The sequence below is a fragment of the Labrus bergylta genome, chromosome 2, assembly GCF_963930695.1.
Source record: "Labrus bergylta chromosome 2, fLabBer1.1, whole genome shotgun sequence".
NCBI classification, from domain to species: domain Eukaryota; kingdom Metazoa; phylum Chordata; class Actinopteri; order Labriformes; family Labridae; genus Labrus; species Labrus bergylta.
This window is the reverse complement of record NC_089196.1, coordinates 23,912,469-23,932,303: the sequence shown is the minus strand read 5'-3', so window position 1 is coordinate 23,932,303 and position 19,835 is coordinate 23,912,469. Positions and strand designations below refer to the sequence as shown.

General features: G+C 39.8%; 1 protein-coding gene across 5 annotated transcripts in view; it reads right to left on the bottom strand.

Annotated features, from left to right (window-relative positions):
• Positions 1–19,835, bottom strand: part of sh2b3 (SH2B adaptor protein 3) — a 52,470-nt gene that overhangs the window by 19,904 nt on the left and 12,731 nt on the right. For 2 of the 5 annotated variants that reach the window (XM_020630496.3, XM_020630498.3), the window contains one exon: positions 15,521–16,738. In XM_020630496.3, coding sequence (XP_020486152.1) covers positions 15,521–16,711 — 1,191 coding nt within the window. In that variant the 5' untranslated portion in view covers positions 16,712–16,738. Of the gene's footprint in view, positions 1–15,520; positions 16,742–19,410; positions 19,459–19,835 lie in introns of those variants that run through there. The other 3 variants (XM_020630494.3, XM_020630497.3, XM_029276730.2) reach the window with 2 other exon arrangements.

Genomic DNA, 19,835 nt, shown 5'->3' with positions numbered 1-19,835 from the left:
GTACCCGTAGGTAGATGTGGTTGCAGGGAGAGACACTTAATACAACACGGACAATATATAAAACACACAAAGTGCAAATGCACGGTAGATGGGTAAAAGTGCTGCTGTGCATAAAGTGCGCAGGTTCCAATCACAATTAATAAAACAAGTTGATCTGTAAAAGCTACAGAGCCGTGAACACCAGAATAAATAATACGTGAATAAAGAACCACTAAGAAGCATGACAATAACTTCTCAGGCTGCTATCTCCGTCCCTCCATGCAAGGCCTTCATGAAAGTACAATGACCACATCAAGCAGCAAAGAGGAAAGACATGATACACACACACTATGACTTGTTACGCCCTATAATGGCTGCTGGGACAAAGCTGTTCCTGTAGCGCTTCGTTCTGCACTTTGGAACTGAAAGTCTTGGTCCAGAGGGAAGGAGCTGAAACTCACAGTATAGAGGATGGGACTCATCTTTTAAGACTGAGCTGGTGAGCCGCTCCACCTGCCTGGTGTACAAGGTCTCCAGACTCAGCTGTTACTCTCCGATAAACTTACCTATTTTCATATGTACTTTGGCACATATTTGTGTAAAGGATGAACAAGAGTGGTGAAAGCACACATCCTTGTGGAGAGCCAGTTAAAGAGCAGACTTGTTCGGATAGGGTTCCATTTACGCTCACTCTCTGAGTTCTATTCGTTAAAAAGTCAAGTACTCAGCCAATCAGAGTGTTACCTAAATAAAACTGGTCTAAAAGCCTGTTTATAAACACATGCGGTTGTATGGTATTAAAAGCAGAGCAAAAATCAACAAATAAAAGTCTAGCATGGAACCCCTCCTGTTCCAAATGTTTCCTCTACACCTCTGTGTGGCCTGTATGCACACTGCAGGGTATCAAGTGCATGCTCAGATCTCTTTAGAATCTCTACCTTAACCAGTTTTTCGAAGACTTTCATCACAATTGATGTAAGGGCGACTGGCCTAAAATCATTAAGGATTTTAGGGGAACTAGTTTTGGGAACAGGGACTACCTCTTTCCAGCATCTTTCCAGACCTGGGGTATGTGCTGTTCCTTTAATGATCTGTTAAAGATGTATTGAAATACAGGTACCAGATATCTCGCACAAGATTTGATTAGACAGCCACAGATGTTATCACCCTGTTTGAAGGCAAGTTTCTTTTTCTGTATGTTAACTTTTACAGATTTGGTCACCCATTGTTTGTTGTTAGGGTAAACCTTAAAGGTTCTATATGTAACTTTTTACATGTATAAATCGTTTTTTATCGCTCATTAATAAGCGAACGGTTAACTGATGTGAAAAAGTATGTTCACTGTCTATCTGTGTTGCCTGTATAAAAAGTTTCCCCGGGTCATATTTTCTGCGAAAGCTCCAGGAAGTGACATTTTATGCACGTTCTCAACGTCCTCCTCACTCCGTTCCGCTTACAGAGATCAACAGTACAAACTCATCACACACTCCCAGTCTTCACCTGCACAGCCAGAGGCCGTCTTCCTCACACTTCTATCCGCCCAAGGAGCTCTCAAAGACGGACAAACTCATCACACACTCCCGCTCTCAGCCAGTGCCTGCCGATCTGTCGTTTGTAGGATGGAGAATGAATACAGACACACAGACTCCTTCACAGACTTTCACGTGTATGACCATTGACCTCCTCTGTAAACATTATGCCGGTAAATATCCAGTGTTTCGCGGCCGATGATGATGCTCATTTGTGTACGTACGAGCACGTATGACGAGCACGCGAGGGAGAGCGAGCAACAGGTTACTGGTGCAGTTCGCCTAACGGCCATGCGGTATCGCTACAAACGCACTATTTTTGAAAGTTACATATAGCTCCTTTAACTCGCTTACAGGGGATGATCATGTCTCTACAGAAAGCAGCATAAGAACATGTTACATCAGTAAGTTCATCTAAATATTCACAAGATTGCTTGAACATGTCCCAGTCTGTGCAGTTATAGCATTCCTTTAGCGGGCATAAATTGCTGTGGTTGATCCTTTATAACTACAACAACCAACTTCCGAAACAGGCCTATGCCCAGAAGCTGGGAAAGAACACTCCCTCCTGTCCTTCCTTTCACTTCTGCCCCTGTGCCACACCATTGTCTCTGAATAAACATTACTGTGCAGATTTGCCCCCTTATGACTACAGCTTCTAAAACCACTGAGCCAGAACCAGGTTTATGTAGGGAAAGAGATCTGGCCATGATAACTTTCCCAAACAAGACTCAAAGCCAAGTTGGATTAGCCATTGCCAGAGCAAACTCTAAATGTTTAAATCACAGACAGCCCCATTGACAAATCATCTCTGCTGGCAATAGGAATAAAAAAAAGTAGAGAAAACCGAGAGGCAAATTAATGAATAAATGCTAGCTGTGTGTTGGTCTGTAATGGAAACCAGGCTCAAGACTTGCCCGGAGAGGAATCAGGGAGGGGGTTTAGCAGGGCTGCAGATGTGACTCACAATAAAAAAAAAAAAGAAGGAAAAATGAGAAAAGGAAAGAGTGGCGGTGCAAGGTAGAGAACAGCACAGATACTAAACAGAAATATAAAGTCAGAGTTTCTGCAGGGTTCAGCTGCCTGTTTAATTCCACAAATACAAATTATAAACTATTCTGCCACAAAATGCACTGCATTGTACATGCATCCCAATTTTGGTTTGTAGTATAATTGTATAATGATACATACATTTTTTAATAAACATAACTGCCTTTAGTAAACAAGCAAATAACTGCAGCTAAGCTGTAATGTAAATTGTATGCATTCTAGCACCAAAAGAGCAGCATCTGCCGGGGTTCATTTGCATGAAACAGATTCTAATTAATCACTACATCAGACATTTTGGATTTGAAATTGTTGGAGGTTTTTTTTTAAAGCCAGAGAGCCAAAGGGTGGTGTTGGAAAGAGTGAGCAAACATAAAAAAATCAAAGTTTCACAGCTTTGTCTAATTCATTTGTTAATAAATCAGCAAGCTAACCGTTTTGTTTCCAGCTCTATTCAATTATAAAATGATCAATATAATTATGCTGTACATCTTGACATATTCAGAAGGGTCCGATTGGTGATTGATTTACTTTTGGAGGTCTCAAGTGGTTACTCGATGAACTACAATTTCTGGCACTCTGACTTTACAGAGCTACAAGTAGCTGCATGGTTCCCCCAAAATTGCCAACCTCAGCTCAAATAATTTTTGAAGTGATCCATGCCCATGGATCACAGGGTATATAAAAATAAAACTCAGTAACCAGTTTTTTAGGTCAACAATCACACAACGTCTTCAAAAATGACCATGAAGCTGAGCTGGAATAGCACTTTTCTAGTCTTCTGACTACTCAGAGCACTTTTACACCACAGGTCACACCTACACTTTTACATCCTCACACACTGATGGCAGAGGCTGCTTTGTATCAGTATTAGCTATCCCTTTCATACACATGTATACTCCACCGAACAAAGCAGCAGGAGCAACTTGGGGTTAAGTGTCTTGCCCAAGGACACATCAGACATGTTACTGCAGGAGCTAGGAATCAGACCCCAAACCTTCAGCTTGAGAGACAACCGACTCTACCACTGAACCACAGCCGTCCACCCAGTCAAAAAACCCTTCATTGATTAAGTGCCTTTGAAATATCATCAATAAAAAGTCACAAGTTGGACACTGTGTGAGCTTCAGGTGTTCACAGGACCACAAACACCATTTAATACTGCAGATAAAAACACAGAAGACTACACACGAAACACAACACAGTGCTTCACAAACGTAACCTTACTGCACTTACACTAACATGGACAATAGCAAAATGGTGCAAAAAAAAGGTTACAGGTGTATGTGTTTGTGGTATGATTCTGTGTTTGTCTATGGCACTGACGGATAAGAACAACAGAGGCCCAGAGAGAACTGTAGAGTGTTGCACAGCTTTCCTTTGGGGGCTTTCCAAATGCAGCTCGGCAAGGTCTTGTGCACTGGCACTGTGGTTGACACACTTCAAATGGTTCAGCAAAAAGATTATTGCAGGGAAGAAAGAAGTTCACACACTTGAGATCACCATGTACAAATCTCCACATATATTCAGTAATTTATGTAGAGGTTACATTACAGGAGAGCTGACAAACATCTTGACCACATGACTCTAACCACTCTACTTCCTTAAGATGTTTCTATAGATTTTTGTCTCTCTGAAACACACTCAAGCACATACTGACAATCATAAAAACACTCCACCCACACTCAGTAGCTTTAAACACTGTATGAGAAGTTTTTCTTTATATAGTCTTATTACAAATATTAATGAATAAACTGTGTTTCTTTCTTATTCATTAAGATATTATTGGTTGTAATTGTGATGTCTAAATGGTTACAAATAAAAAAAAATAGCCTTAAATAATGGGAGAAGCTGATGGCTGTTGTAATTTGAACCCACTGTGAGCTTATTTGTCACAAAGCTCAGCTTTACTTGCTCTGCTTTACAGACTCCTCTTTTGTAAAGGTGAAAGGTGATGTAAAAAACGATTTCTTCTAGAGCAAGCAAGCCAGTTTTCCAGTTTTCTCTGCAGCATGTTCTACAGCTGGAACATGGTCAACAACACATTGGACTTGCATTGAGGGATCTGAAGCAGATGCATGAACCGCTTCACCTGAGGATGTCACAATGTGCAGCGATCCTGCAATAATTTACATACTGCAAGACATTCATATAATGATACTGATATCTGATTCACTGAAGAATACAAAATGCCTCCAAAAAGGTAAAGCTCAGTGTTCATGTAGTTATTCACTGCAGTTTGGTTTCAGTTTGACCACCAAGGATTCATCTTTAACTTCACATTGTCTGACCTAATCCCTTTTTCTTCTTTAATTTTATCCCGCTATTGACTTCTTTTTTGACCAGTTAAGTTCTGGTCACACTACCCATAATTGGTAAATGGAGCTTGTTACTCAAGGCGATTTTAAACAGCATGTCACACCTCCCCTTTAACACCCATCCTCACACTGATAGCAGAAGTTGCTATGTAAAGTAAGTGACCATCAGAAGTAACTAATTCCATTCATACACATTCATACTTCCAGTTAAGAGACAACCGACTACCAACTGAGCCACATCTACACCAAGTGCTAAAGGGAGGTTCATGAAGTCATGATGTCCTTTTTTTTTTTTTTTAATCAAAATTTTGCAATAGCGTTCTTCTCACATGAGTCAGGACAACTATATTTTTCTGCATGTCCTGAAATCAACATTATTAACCTTCCTCTTAGGCATCTTGGCTGAACTCAGTTTTCCACAAAGGGTTGAAAGCATTGGTGTAACCTGATAATTTGTCCCCGTTCTCTAAACATTGGAACCAACAGCCACTTCTGCAAGCCAACAAGAGCTTTATGACTGACATAATATTCTTCAAGACATATGCAAGGTTTTCCCACAGAGTTTCCTAAAGGCCTCATCCACAGAAGACATAGCAGTCCATTTATCAAGGTCTGCAATTCTCTCCTGCAAAGAAAAACGTAGGCATGCCCTTGGTTCATGTAAACGTCAAAACTTAGATGTCTTGTATAGCACTGTACAATAAATAGCAGAAACTTGTAAGATTTATTTTAAAAATGTTCTGAAATGTCTTTGTTTGTCTACAGATTTTGTAGTTGACAGAAGTTGAAGAAAGGAACATCATGTAGTTATTTACTGTTTGTCGTATACAACATCTAAGACGTTGCAGCTCTCTGTGTAGTCCGTGTGCCTTCTTTGGAAATATGTGGGTTTTAACTCCATAGAATCTCGGTGAGTCACTTTATTCCTGACAAGAGTCATTACTGCAGATTCTGGCTATACGCTGGTTTTGTACCCAGACTTAATCCCTAAAACCCACTTTCAGGAATTGTGTTGTGAGGACTCTTAATTACTGGTAAGAGGCAAGAGGCTAAACTACAAAACATTGAATGTAACCTGAGACTCTATCGACAGAGGCCAGTGTCCAATCCACAACCAACAGAAAGCTAATATTTTCCACTAAAGCAAGATGACAGATCCTCCATTTTAATGTGGTTAAAGCCCCTGTGAGGAGTTTTTAGTTGGTTATGAACCAGACTGAGATTCAAACTTTATGACCTACAAAAGCAAACAAGACCTTCGGCATGAAGACTGACGACGTCAATAAAGATATAATCAATGTCTAGATTGCTGCCTGGGGGAAGGTGTCATATGAAGTGATGAACAGCACACTGTAGAAACAGCTCTTTTTGACGTTTTCCACAGCAAAAGCTGTCAAATTGATACATTTTACTAAAGAAAACAGGATGATATTTTGTTTGTAATGCTCTGTCCACAGAGGGCACCAAAACTGACTCAAGAATCTAAACCAGCTTTCTTCTCAGTGAGATGCTTTTACAAGTTCGCAGCTGCATATTAGCAAGTCCATTTCTTGATTCAAAGTTACTATCTTTGCTGTAATGTTAAGTGTATGCATTCTTGCACTGGTACCAACAGAGCATCATCTGCAGGGATTAATTTGCACAAAACAGGTGATGATGAATAACTAGATTGGAAATTTTGGTTCTTTAATTGTTTATTTTTTTAAGCCAGAGGAAAGTGCAAACGCCAAAAGTCAGTTTCACAGCTTTAGCTAATTCATTTGCTAACTAACCTTCCAATAACCACCGTGGTGGGGCAAAACTTGGCTGTTGGAATTTCAAAGTTTTTCAGAAAGCTCAGAGGTCAAAATGAATCTAAGCAAAGAACAAACTCATGGTTGGCAGTCTTTCATATCAACCAACAAAACAGTGCCAACCGACCAGACATTTTGTTTCCAGAGGGATTTTGAAACTCAGAGCCAACTGGATGGCTGCCCAAGGAAGTAGAGGAGTTTTGTTATTGAGATTTTTCTACAACATTTCTCTCAGATCTCTGTGGGCGGTGTACAATAAAGATCTGTCCATGCAAAATTAGAAGGAAGAGGGCGGACAAGTTCAGGCATGTAAGCAAAGTGAAACTCAAATCCCTTTGTGTCCAAAAAGCCACTGTAGCTTATGAAATCAAGTTTTATGAACTATAAGTAAGAACGAAGTGTGATTTCAGCTGTTTGTCACCTTCTTTTGTAAAAGGCAACAAACAGCTGAAATCCCACTTTACCAGTTAATTACATTTTTAAATCTGCCCGGGTAGAGACAATGGATTGGTAAGATGATACTCACTGCATATATAAATATGTTGATCACTCACATACACAAGCATTGATGTGCACCCACGCACATATCCGTCACATGACTCAGTCAGTTTAAGGCATGTTTTCTAGATGTTATGAAACTCAATCCTTGGAAAGAGTAAATGATTTGACTTTGTGGGTGCGATATGAGAAAAGATATGATACAAATTGAAACTCAAAACTCTCTGAAGAATTTCTCTGCTCTGGATCTGATCTGCTTTGAAAGATCTGCACGAGTCGATTACATAGAGGATTCTGTGTTTCTTCCCGACCTACGTTCTTACATATGAAAACCTGTGTACCAACTGTGCGGGACAATAAAGTATTATATTGTATTGAAAAAAAACAAACACATTTTTGTTACTGAAATAAAATAAATTTCGAAAAAGCATCAGGAGTTTAACCAGGGACCAGTGCAACAAGACTGTAGCTCCTGCACATTGGGCATCTTCAACCGTTTTTCAACAGTCTTTTAAGAGTGACAGTAGTGAAAAGTAAGAATTTCTCACAATCAACTTCTCCTGAAACTTATGTTAATTCAATTCAATTCAATTCAATTTATTTTGTATAGCGTCAACTCATAACAAGTGTTATCTCAAGACACTTTACAAAAAGCAGGTAAAATACCTTACTCTTTGTCTGTTAACATTACAAAAGAGCAGGTAAAAAGACCTTACTCATTGTATTGAATTGAATGTTACACCTTAACATTTCTTATTTGGTTGACAAAAAGTCAAAACCAAACTATCACGTCAAAAAATGATCAAAGTACATCCTAATTAATTTTTTGTTTTCAAATTCTGAAAGCAGTGACCATGATAAATGAATTGGATATTTTTTGATATTCAGACTTAAATTGTAATTACGGTAAGAGTTTTCTGAGTCTCTCAAAGTTATATTGATTCATATTGTGAATGTAAATGTTAAGTTAATAAATATCTCCAGTGTGTAATATTATATTGCAATATTCAATAATAACATGTGACTAACTGTAAATGTTATCCCTCAGAGAATAATGAATTAATACTGTTATTGTGCTGAATGAGCAGAAAGGCAGATTTGAATCTAATTTTGGATGGCTTGAATAAGCATTTCAATTGATTAGATTTTGGTTAACTTAGAATAACAGAAACACTATAATAAGTCTAGCACAAAAGTATTGCAGCAGTGTACAGCTTAGTGTGAAACAGAATTTAGCAAAAGTACCTTATTCAGCTGAATGAGGCTGATGTGTGTGAGCACAGTTACATTTAGGTGCATTAGCTTTGGGCACAGACAGGTAGAATGAAGAAAAAGTCAATTTTACATTCAGTGATGATGGTTCTATAAACTTCATGTGGGTCTGGTACTTTTATGTGCATAATGCAGCAATTAGATAGCTAACAAACTATGCATGTAACCAGGAAATGGAAAAATTACTTAAATTATATTAGGACAAATTGACACATTTTCTTCTAAGATTTCTCCAGAGGTTGAGTTTATAAAACACATCATCGCCGTCCCAACTGACACCTAATCATGTTTGTCTGTCCTCCTCTGTGCTAGCTTATGGACTCAACCGTCTGTCTCTTTTAAGTCTCCTGCTGTTGAGTTTCCTGTCTCTCTCTCTCTCTTCTTGGTTGGTTTCATTCTGTTTCTGGTTCAGCTGACTGGGGCCCATGTGTGTGTTCAGAGCTTTAGTTGTGGTATGCAACGAGAGCCTTATTAACGCTGCATGTTACCATATGAGAGACCAAAGTACAACAAGTAACACAGAGCAGATGGACACCAGAGTCTGCTTGCTGGAAAAGTATTTTCCACTGATGTTGCAAACTCTTCTATTACTGTCAGTGAGAGAGAAAAAATATGTGCACTGAAAAAGAACAGCATAGATGCGGAGAGAAGACTTATAAAAATAAATGAAAAACAAGATTTCATAAACACATATGTTAATAGCCTTTTTGGTTCAGCTGTGTAACTCTAATACTGTTGGTTTAACAAAGCGTAACCCCAAATGTTGCCTCCTATGAAGGCCTACCCAATTCTATTTTAATGAAGAATCAAGATAAGTGACCAAATTACCAAAATGGGACACAAAGGCAAAGAAAAAATCGTTTACCATATATTCTAACGTCTAGAAAAATAAATGTGAAAATGCACAAACACAGAAAGCAAAAACACATACAGACAGAGACGGACAAACCCCAAAAGCAACATGATACATAGTGAAGGCACACGTACACAAAAGCATGAAATGAGAACATATGGGAAAGATTAAGACTAGAAGAGCTGGAACAAACACATGCAAACGCACAAACACACACACACACACACACACACAAACACACACACACACACACGCACAGCTGCCATGAGATGAGAGGGCTGTGATTAAGACGAGGTCTACAGGAGGTCTGAGGAAACGTATCCGCCATCACACTGCTGAAGTCTGTGGGAACTGACTTTGGAAGACAGAAGACCACGATTTTCCTGGCAAGACGCTAACCTTAACTGTAACCTTAACTACTGCACGTCAGATGAAAGGAAAAGTAGGGCTCGATGTGGTAGAAAAAAACACTTTGGTTGACAGAAAGTCAGAGCTGGAGTCAGAGGGAGCTCCATGATGATTACAAGGACTTGAGAAAAATGAAGATACAAAATCTAAGACACCAGAATCTACATTTTCTCTCCTGTGTTGTGGACTAAATGACCAAAAACAACAAAACAACAGACAAACACGGCCCACTCACATCAACTATCCCTGTCATCAGTTTAAAACAACCTGAACTGACTCGTCTGTTTTCAGTCCAAAAGAAAGTTTATTTGAATTTGAACTTGAATTTGAATCATATTGTGCGTGCGAGAGCGACAGCAGGGGCCGAATCCAGACAATTTTCACCACAGAGACAGAACTCTTAAATTTTCGGGGATGTATGCGAGTCTATCCCTCATGGAGTTACTGATGACAGAATTTAGAGCTCAAGTCTCAGACAAACACAGAGGACTTTGTGGAGACGTTTGCTCTTTCCAGCTGACATGACAAGATTCACTTCTGCAATAAAACAAGGGTTACTTTGGCTTGGCCATTTTGTCACTGCATCTGCCATACAGAATAACAAATCTAAGACCTGCCTGTTTAACTGCCATTTCAGGAAGCATGCAGGAACAATAACAACTAACAAGTTACTAACTCTTCAAGGAAGAAAAAGAGCCATCTAGAAAAGGTTACAATATTCAAATCCAAAAAGAAAAAAAACATTGCTTCTACCTATATCTTATTTACAACTCCATGTTAATTTAATCACTTTTACACGGCGTATTGCTGTTTCTCTCTCTCTCTCTCTCTCTCTCTCTCTCTCTCTCTCTCTCTCTCTGGAGATTGAGAATACCTGTGGCGATTCAGCAATCTGGGGCCAAAGTGAGTATAAAGAGTGAAAAGAAGAGAACAAAGGCAGAAAAAGTGACAGTGGGCCCTGGTTGCATGTGTCTCTGCTCTCCTGTAGTAGTGGATTCTTCTTGTGTGGAAAACAGGGTGCTTTCTTCGAACCCTGGTTCTTTATTCATATTACTTTAATCAATAGTGTTAGATGAATTCAAAGGCAGAATGGCTTCTCTTTTGTTTGTTTTCTGATAGAAGCTTGCTTTCAGTTATGAATTGTTCCTTAGTTTGTCAATAAATCTATTTAAAATATGCTTATACAGTATATAGTTCCTTCTTCTTTTCCTCCTGTTTTATTTTTATTTTTACTCCCCTCCTCCCCTAAAAATCTTTGGGGATCGTAACCGAGACATTTCTATTGAAGAGAATGAAAGGAAAAATCCAAATTTAACATCTCCAACTGAGTTTGGCTATGACTTAATTTCCAGTTTACACAGCTTCAAGGACAGTTGTCCAGTTGTTTGTCAGTAGTTTGGTTTTGATATTGGGTGAGAGCAAGACCCATACACTATTGTTCATTCCAATGACTTTTTTAAAGATAAAAATCAAGGACAAGAAAATGCACTCATTGAAAATATTGACTGCAAATATGAAAAAAAATAATAATAACGCTGGTAGTGTGAAAGTCACGTTCGCTTATAGTCCTGTTTTTTCTTTAACGCATACATTTTTGTTCCGTGTATTGTTAAGGCCTATGCCATGCTTTTTCTGCCCAGGTCAACTTGATTTAAGTATGTAAAAATTGCATTTCGACCATAATTCACACTCCATCAAAACCATGCCTGAATATTTTATCACATTGCACAGCAGTGTGTCTTGACTGCAGCTTTCTCACGCACACATTATCAGTTACCATGCAGCTTCCTCTTTTGTGCAAAATCAGCTCCATGATATTACTGCCCCCCCAACCACACGCACGCACGCGCACACGCACACACACACACACACACCTTAATACATCTTTACACTAGTACTAATTATTGATTGTTTCATGCATTCGGTGCAGAAAAGATGTGTGAAGATGTGTGCACAGCATGCAGCCATGGTCTCCCACCCACACAGTCTCAGAAAGAGGAGACAGATGTATTAAACTGCAATTTATGAACAGAAAAATAAATGGTAAAGACATACTATCTAACACAGCACCGCCAACAAATTTCAAGTTTGTGTGTTTAAATGACTTTTTAGGGTGTGAACACATGCGTTTTCTTGTGTATGTTAAAATGTGTTCATGCAAGTCCACAGCTTTCCTTCCTTTTAAGGGCATTCTCAGGGACTTTACTCCCTGCCCTACCAAGTGAAAAAGAGTACGAGAGAGAGAGAGCGAGAGAGAGAGAGAGAGAGAGAGAGAGAGAGAGAGAGAGAGGTGGTGAATATTCAGAGCAGCAGTTTAGTTGGCCAACTTGAGCAGCATTGCAATCAGCCAGGAAAATCCTGCCAATGCCTTCCCATTCCGATATACATGCATGGACACACTCAGACTTTTTGCACACACACACGTACACACACTCACACAGCTCTGGCTCTATCATCAACTGAACTACCTCACGCACATGGTTTGGGCTGCAGCTGGCTGAGGGCTGCTAAATATAAAACCCTACTTGCACAAATACACATTTAAACAACACATGCAGGCAACTTCGTCTTCATTGATTGTGTTTGCGCCAGAACACATACTTTCACACACCCTGAAGAGACTGAATTGTACTTCCAGTGACCTTATAGATGACAGCGGCTAGGACTGCAGTCAATTTAGCCACTCTGATTACTGGTTTGGGGATCTTGGGGGACTGGGTGTGCAGACACATGCAGCCTTGCAGCTGGCCCCATCTGGATGGATTGCAGGCCTTAAAGCCATGAGGTCTCATGTGAGGAGCCGAACATACATATTAGGGGAAAAATAAACTTCCTGCTGTGTTTGTCAAGCAGAGTAAGAAAAGACTGTCTATCGTGTTTAAACCTTCATATAAGTAATTAAAGAACATATTTCTCAAATGTGACAACTCAATTTTTCAGAATGTTTAGGTGATGTTTTGGTCATGAGGAAATAATAAGAAAAGTTGTGACTGGCTGAAGTAGACCTCAAACAAACAGGAAATAGTGTGGGAGGTATATCTATTTGCTGAGGAGGTAAGAAAGCCTTGCTAATTCTTTAAAATAACTGAGCACCTAAATGTCTCCATGGGCAAATGCTGTGAGAAATAAATACTAAAACTACTGCATTATAACTTAATGCATTACAGTAATCAGTGAGGCACGGACAGATTATATCCATCTCTAGTGAGACAAACAGTGGCTCTATTTCCTCGAGATTTCTTAACAAGGTTGAAGTACAAACTATCTGTGTCTCAATCTTAACAAGGTTGTCAGTGTGAAACAAATAATGGTGCTTTAACAGTGAAACTGATACAAAGCATGCAGGGAAAGAATAGACATGATGCTCTGATTAATTTTCATTAGTCGAGGCTTTCACTAAACTTATAATTTCACTCTGGCTTTTCAGCTCGGTAAAGAAAAGGTCCTGTTCAACAACACAGCACACACTCTTGCTGCTTTAAGAAAAAAATCAGTCACTGGAGGCAAAAATGTGAAGAAAAACACAGTATAATGCACAGCTCTCTGAGACAAAGCTAAATGTCATCACAGCTTTGATCTTGTTTTGTCATGTGCCAAAGTTGAAACAGAACACAAAAGGGAGCGGTTTAGATGCTGCACAACCTGATTTATGACAACCAAACAAATGCAGAGAAAAGAGATTATCTGAAAAAAGGAGGGGGGAAACCCCTGCGACTAAAACAGCTGGAAACAGGAAATGACTTTGTGCCTGTGTTTGTGTATGTTGTGTGCTAGTAAAGAGTATGTACACGCATCTGTGAAACAGCTTGGCAGACCTATAAACCAATCATGTATAGGCTTGTGTGGGTTTTCATATTATTGAGGGACACACACATAGAGCTACAGAAAATGTACTCTGCACAAACTGAGGAAGCAGCCAGCTGTTAAATGCTTCAGTGCAGTTCTGAGAAGTAGCTTAAAAAACATTTTCAAGAACCACACACACACACACACACACACACACACACACACACACACACACACACACACACACACACACACACACACACACACACACACACACACACACACACACACACACACACACACACACACACACACACACAAACACAAACAAAAGCGTCAGCCACTGATTATTATGCATACATGCAGTGAAAACTAGACACTCTTGACTCAAAAAAAAAGAGTGCTTGATGGAATTAGAGCAAGGTTGTGATCAGCTTAGTTTAGCAGTAGTCTGGAACCAATGAGAGACAGCTAGCCTGGCCTTGTACATGATCAAATAATTCACTAACTGACACATATTTTGATTTTGGTGTGAACTGTGTAGTCTTATTATTTATCATCAAAGCCGTCTCAGCTGGGTTATGATACTCAATGCAAGACTGGTTCTCTGAGATGAAAGTGGCATCAAACTTCTCTTACTTTAGGGACCAAATCTACAAAAATATTTCCCTACATTGAAACCTCTTCCTCTAGTTTATCTTAATTGATTATGAATCACAATTATGTTGCTGATTCTTGACTTATGATAGTAACTCCACTTTAAGCCACCTGTCTATTTAAATTTCTGCATCATGATGAAATAATTTCCCTCTAGTCATACTAACGTCGCATTTACCATTAACATAGATAGTATGGTAGCATGTGCACAAAACTTAAAATCTTACTGTGACATCATAACTGCAATAAACTTCAAGTCATACTTCAAATATCATTGCAACTCATTTGAGAACTTGTATTTTGAATCATGTTTACAGTTAATGAGTCATTACTAGAATGCGTGTACTAAGATATTACGTTTTCACATTTGGCCTTAAAAACAATAGAAATAAGATAAGATTATGGATTCCGGTAAATAATGTGTATATTTCAGAGTCTGGTGAATATGAAATGTTGCAGACAGATACTGCATGTCAAGGAGCGTGCACACAATGTGTATGCATATCCAGTATTAATTTGCATTGTTGTATAAGTAGTGGATCATCAATAAATACAACCGCTAAATCACTGTGCAGAGTTAAAAGAAGGCAGCATTTAAATAGTGCCATGTAGACCGTCTGTACAAATAGGAAGACATTACAGTCTTTTAGAATATATTTTGTGTAATTTCTGCAGACAAGCACACAGTAATGGGTTGTAAAGCGTTGATATTTCATATGCGTCTTCATCTTTTCTCACCCAATCTAAATCATGCAGTTTACAGCTGGTTGCCGCTTGTGTCAACAATTAGTGGCTTCATGTAAGTAACATTACAGCCTGTTGTAGTCTGCAGTAAACTTGCCAAAACTCCTTTACAGAGCGCTGTGTTCAGCCCATAAAATGATGATATAGTTCCTGAAAGCACGCACCCCGTCACATAGCCTGCACTGCCCACAGGCACACACACATCCGCTAAATGAACAGTGTGTGTGTGTGTGTGTGTGTGTTTGTTACATGTTTAACATCCTCAAAGCTCATATGAGAAAAAAAGATCACATCAATAGATTGAAAATAAGACTTCTGTAGATTACATCAAACTTGCTATTCACAAAATTATTTTCTCATCTTGTGCTCCAAACAAAGCAATCCGATTTGTAACATTAATCGGTGTCTCCACTGATGTAAGCTCTTCTATTACTAAAAAATATATGTGCACTGACAAGAACATAACAGATGCGGAGAGAAGAGCATTTGAAATGGATGGGGGGAAAAAAAACAAGATTTCATTAACACATATGTTTAAAGTTCAGCTTTGTAACTCCAATTCTGTTGTTTAATCCGTGTGATTTGGGATCCAGGACACCACTATGTATAAGTATAAGCATAAGCAGGTGTTCCTACCTTTGGAGGATCATAAAGCTCCAACTGGTATCTCTCCCCTCCTCCTCCTCTTCCTCCTCCTTGAGTGTCCCTGATCCTCCTGACCAGCAGGCGGCAGCGTTGCCAGCGAGGCTGAGAGTCTGAGATAGTGTCATCCACAAGCAAGTACCTCAGTGAACCCTCTTTACAGCAGCCGCTCACCTCTGACCTCCTCTGCCTCATGCTCCCGCCACGTAACCAACGGAAACGATCAAGGAAGTGAGAGGCTACCCCTGCCACAGTCACATGTGAAGAAGTTGGGGGAGTGGCTTCAGAGTTCAGACAAGAGGAAGAGTGAGAGGATGAGGAGGAAGACACTTCCTCATTTGTTGAGGAAATGCTGCCCACTCTGTCAGCAATATTTTGGGGGTTGTTGCTGTTGTAAGTAGTAGGGTTGCTAAGAGACAGGTCCTGGGATGAAGGGGGGCTGGGGACAGGCCGTTTCTTGAGAAGCCGTCTAACAGTCTGCCGGATTTGACTGACCGAGAAATGTGTAATGTCAGCATGTCCAGGGTTTGAGGTTGAGGATTCAGAGGAGTACCGTTGAGATACCTGCCGACGATCCGTGCCAGCGATGTCTTCGTTGCTACGGCTACGACTCAGCAGTGACCCGCTACCAATACAACGATTTGATCCTCTGAGCACCACCTGGTTTCCTGATAAAGAGCTTCCTGCAGGGCATCGTAGTGGCTGCTCCTGTTCGCGTCTCAACACCACAGGCTCAACTTTTGGTGACACTGGTGTAAATGGAGCAGCCCCTCCACTCGGCCGGCCCGCCTCTCGGTAATCCTGCACCCCCGACAAAGATGTTATCCGCAATCGACCGATTAAACCCTCTAAAGGAAGGGATGTAGCTACTGGAGTGGTGGAGGAAGCGCTAATAGTATCATTAGAGCCTGTGTTCTGGCTGAGCGGAGTGCCGTCTTTGTCGACCTCACAGCAGAAGTGCTGCTGGAAAAGGTCGGTGAATTGCTTGGAAAAGGTCTCTGGTGGGAGCACGTCATGTTGCGGCCACTCTCTAGCGAAGCTCTGGTAGTGTCCGGCCAGCTGCCTGGCTGTGGCGATGGCATGCAGCTCGCAGAATTCCCTCCAGCCTCTTGGGGGTGCTGCCAAGCCTGGGCTTCCTCCTGCTGTTGTGGTGGTGTTGGCTGGATGGATAGTGTTACCATTCATTGCAGTAACCAGACCGGCTGAGAATCACTGCTGCCAAACGAAAAAGGTGGAAACAGAAAGAAGAGAATATAAGAAAAGACAGAACAGTGGTTGGAGAGGAGAGGGGGTAAAGGGGTCGATTTGGAAACAGGGGTGCAGGGATGGAGGGTTTAGACAAGAAAGAGAATAAAGATAAATGAGAAAAACAAAAGAGAGATATGGAAATGTAATTAGAGGCAAATCAAGATAATATGTAAATTACTGGAATACTCAATATTTAACTGGCTGAACAGTCCAAGCATGTCTTTGAACTACTTGAAAGTTTGAGACAGTTTAAACATTGAAAAAGGACAGCCAAAAGTCTGATTTCATCTGGTCTCAGTCTTAAACAGCCTAAATTGGATTACATGAGCCTGCAAAGAATCTCTGGCAATCAACCAGTCACAGAGTATCTTAATAGATAAGGACGGCCATGGTTCATTCAAAGGACAATTGGTAAGCGTTCAATTTGTAGGGAAAAGAGTAGATTGAATCAAGAGCAGAAACCCTGTGAGTGCATATTTATATCAAGAGAACTTGTACTGGTGAATAAAGTGAAAATAAAAATGTGGATAGTGAAGCTCAGTGGAATTCAATAAAGATGACTAAATCAGTTAGAAAGTGCAGTGAAATGGATGAGAGAAGCAGAAGTTTTTAAAATGAATGAAAACAGTAATAAGTCATTCAGCCAGACACTGAATGAGGCCCTGGCTGAGGAAGTATGGTTAGAAAATTTCTCAATCAACCACAGTGCCTGCTTGGCCATCTGTGTGTCTACATGTGACCTGCTTCAGTGTTCCTTCTGCTTTTTTTTCTCACCCTGTTAGAGATTAAGTTTTCAGTCTTGAGTCTATATCCCAACTTCTGGCTTCATTGCATTGAGAAATATGCTTCTACATGATGCAGATATTGATACCCCCCCATAAATAAAAAACGTTACTGTGAAAAGTATAACTAGAATGTTAAGTTACTCCTTACTAGATGCTGATAATTCTTTGCCAACGAAAAGTCTATGCATTTTCCTTTTTTTTAATCTTATCTTATTTTAAACTTCTTCAAAATATTTGTGTGGTCTGACAGTGGAAAAAAATAGTCAATAAATGTTTAATGGATACGTGATTCAGTTTCAATTTATTTTTATTTTTTTTACTTTGTGCAGCCATGCCCTCCAGTTGGTCTCTGCCCTTAGTGTTGCCTTGGTAGGCTTTATGTGCCGTACTGAATATGAAGAAGACTGTGAAGCTGTGAAGAATGTGATACTGGTACTATACAACCGTTCTAGAAGAAGCACATAATAAACAGTACTAGTTAACAACAGATCATTTGTACTATCATTGATTTGTGCTTATATTTTTCATGCAACATGTAAAATAACTCTGTGGAGTTGCTAGGCATTTAACTGTGAAGTGGAGTGATGCATACAGTTTAAAGTCCCATCATCACAGTTTAAAGTCCCATCATCAAATTAAGTTCAATCCCCATCATCAAATGTTTTGAAGCAGCTTCCATCACTATTCTGTGAATACGATAACAAAAGAGAAAAAAGGCGATTTCTGTTTGTCTAAAGTGTACTGTACATGCTGTGTCCTATAATAATAATGTTATTTGTGTCCTAGCCACCATGGTTAACAATATGCTATTTTGTATGACAAAAGAACTGAGACAGTGGTTTAAGTAAACCACATATTTCATCAGAAGAGAGACCTACCCCTGTCCTTCACCTTCTCAATCATTCTATTACAGTTTCCTTGATGTTTGTGTATATTGTTGACCCTGAGAATGATCAAACCCCATGTTTAAAAGTGATCAGGAGGAGGAAGGACACATTTTCAAAAGAACCACAACTGGCCTGAGCTGATGCAAGATTAGAGCTTCTTGGTTTATGAGGACAACCCATAGATGATCTCATGTTGCATAATCCGCCGCAGACTAGCTAGATTTTCATAAGAGTGTAGCTTCAAAAATAACTTAAATTAAGAAAGGTTAAAATATATAGCAAGTAGAGGTGGGGTAAAAAATCGATTCAGTATAGTATCGCGATATTTTGTGTAGCGATATTATGTCGTCTCATGGCAGCCAAGTATCAACATTTTTCACATGATATTTTAGATGTGCTTTTTTTTTTTTTAACTGCTGAAAGGGTTGCACAATTCATTTTGAACAAGTTGCATTGTTAAAGTTCAATTAGACTGAAATACAAATAAAAAGACTGAAGTGAGATTAACAGACTGAGAATTTTATCTTACTCAACAGTTCTTGGTTTAGTTTAGTGTAGTGGACATAATACGCAGTTAAAAAGCTTAACAGCAATATAGCGTATCGCAATTCTCAGCATATTGCAAAATGTTAAAAATCACAATAGAATCGTATTGTGTCTCAAGTATCGTGATAATATTGTATCATGGGGACTCTGGTGATTCCCACCCCTAATAGCAAGTGGGTCGTTTTTTCAGAATTAAACACGACAGGGTGAGCAGGACTTTGAGGCAGAGGGGTCTTGTCTCACCCTGCCAGGGTTTCTCTGTGAGGTCAAATCTTGTACTTAACTTTTTTCATTTCAATATTGCCCATGCTACTTATGCTTTCCATAAAAGAGCTGCTGAACAGACATCATAAAGAGCAAGTTTAGCATTTAGCATTTTATCAATCTCAAAACTACGACACGTGTCCACGATACATACCATTTTCCTCCAGCGCAGCAGAAAAGGGTCTTTTCTAAATACAGGAAGTATGAATGTTTGTCTGCGTTACGTGTGTGTGATGTAAAGCATGTGTGTGAGCGTGTGTGTGTGGGGGCGGTGTCAGGCTTTGGTCCAATAGATCACAGGAAACCACAAGAAATAAGGGGGAGAAGAGGGGGGGGGTTCGTTGTGGTTGGGCCAAACATGGAGCAACATGTCTTGTTATCTCTCTGTTAATTTCTCCCTCCCTCTCCACGTTCTGAGTGACGACATTTAAGAAGAAACACTTTTGAGATCTTGACACGCAGTAAAGCTTCCTATTTTTCATTGAACGTACCCAAGGACACGCGTACGTCAGTGAGGGAGTGAAAACTTGGCAGCGTTACATATTGCGTCACTAAAGCTCCTGGATGTGAACTGTCACA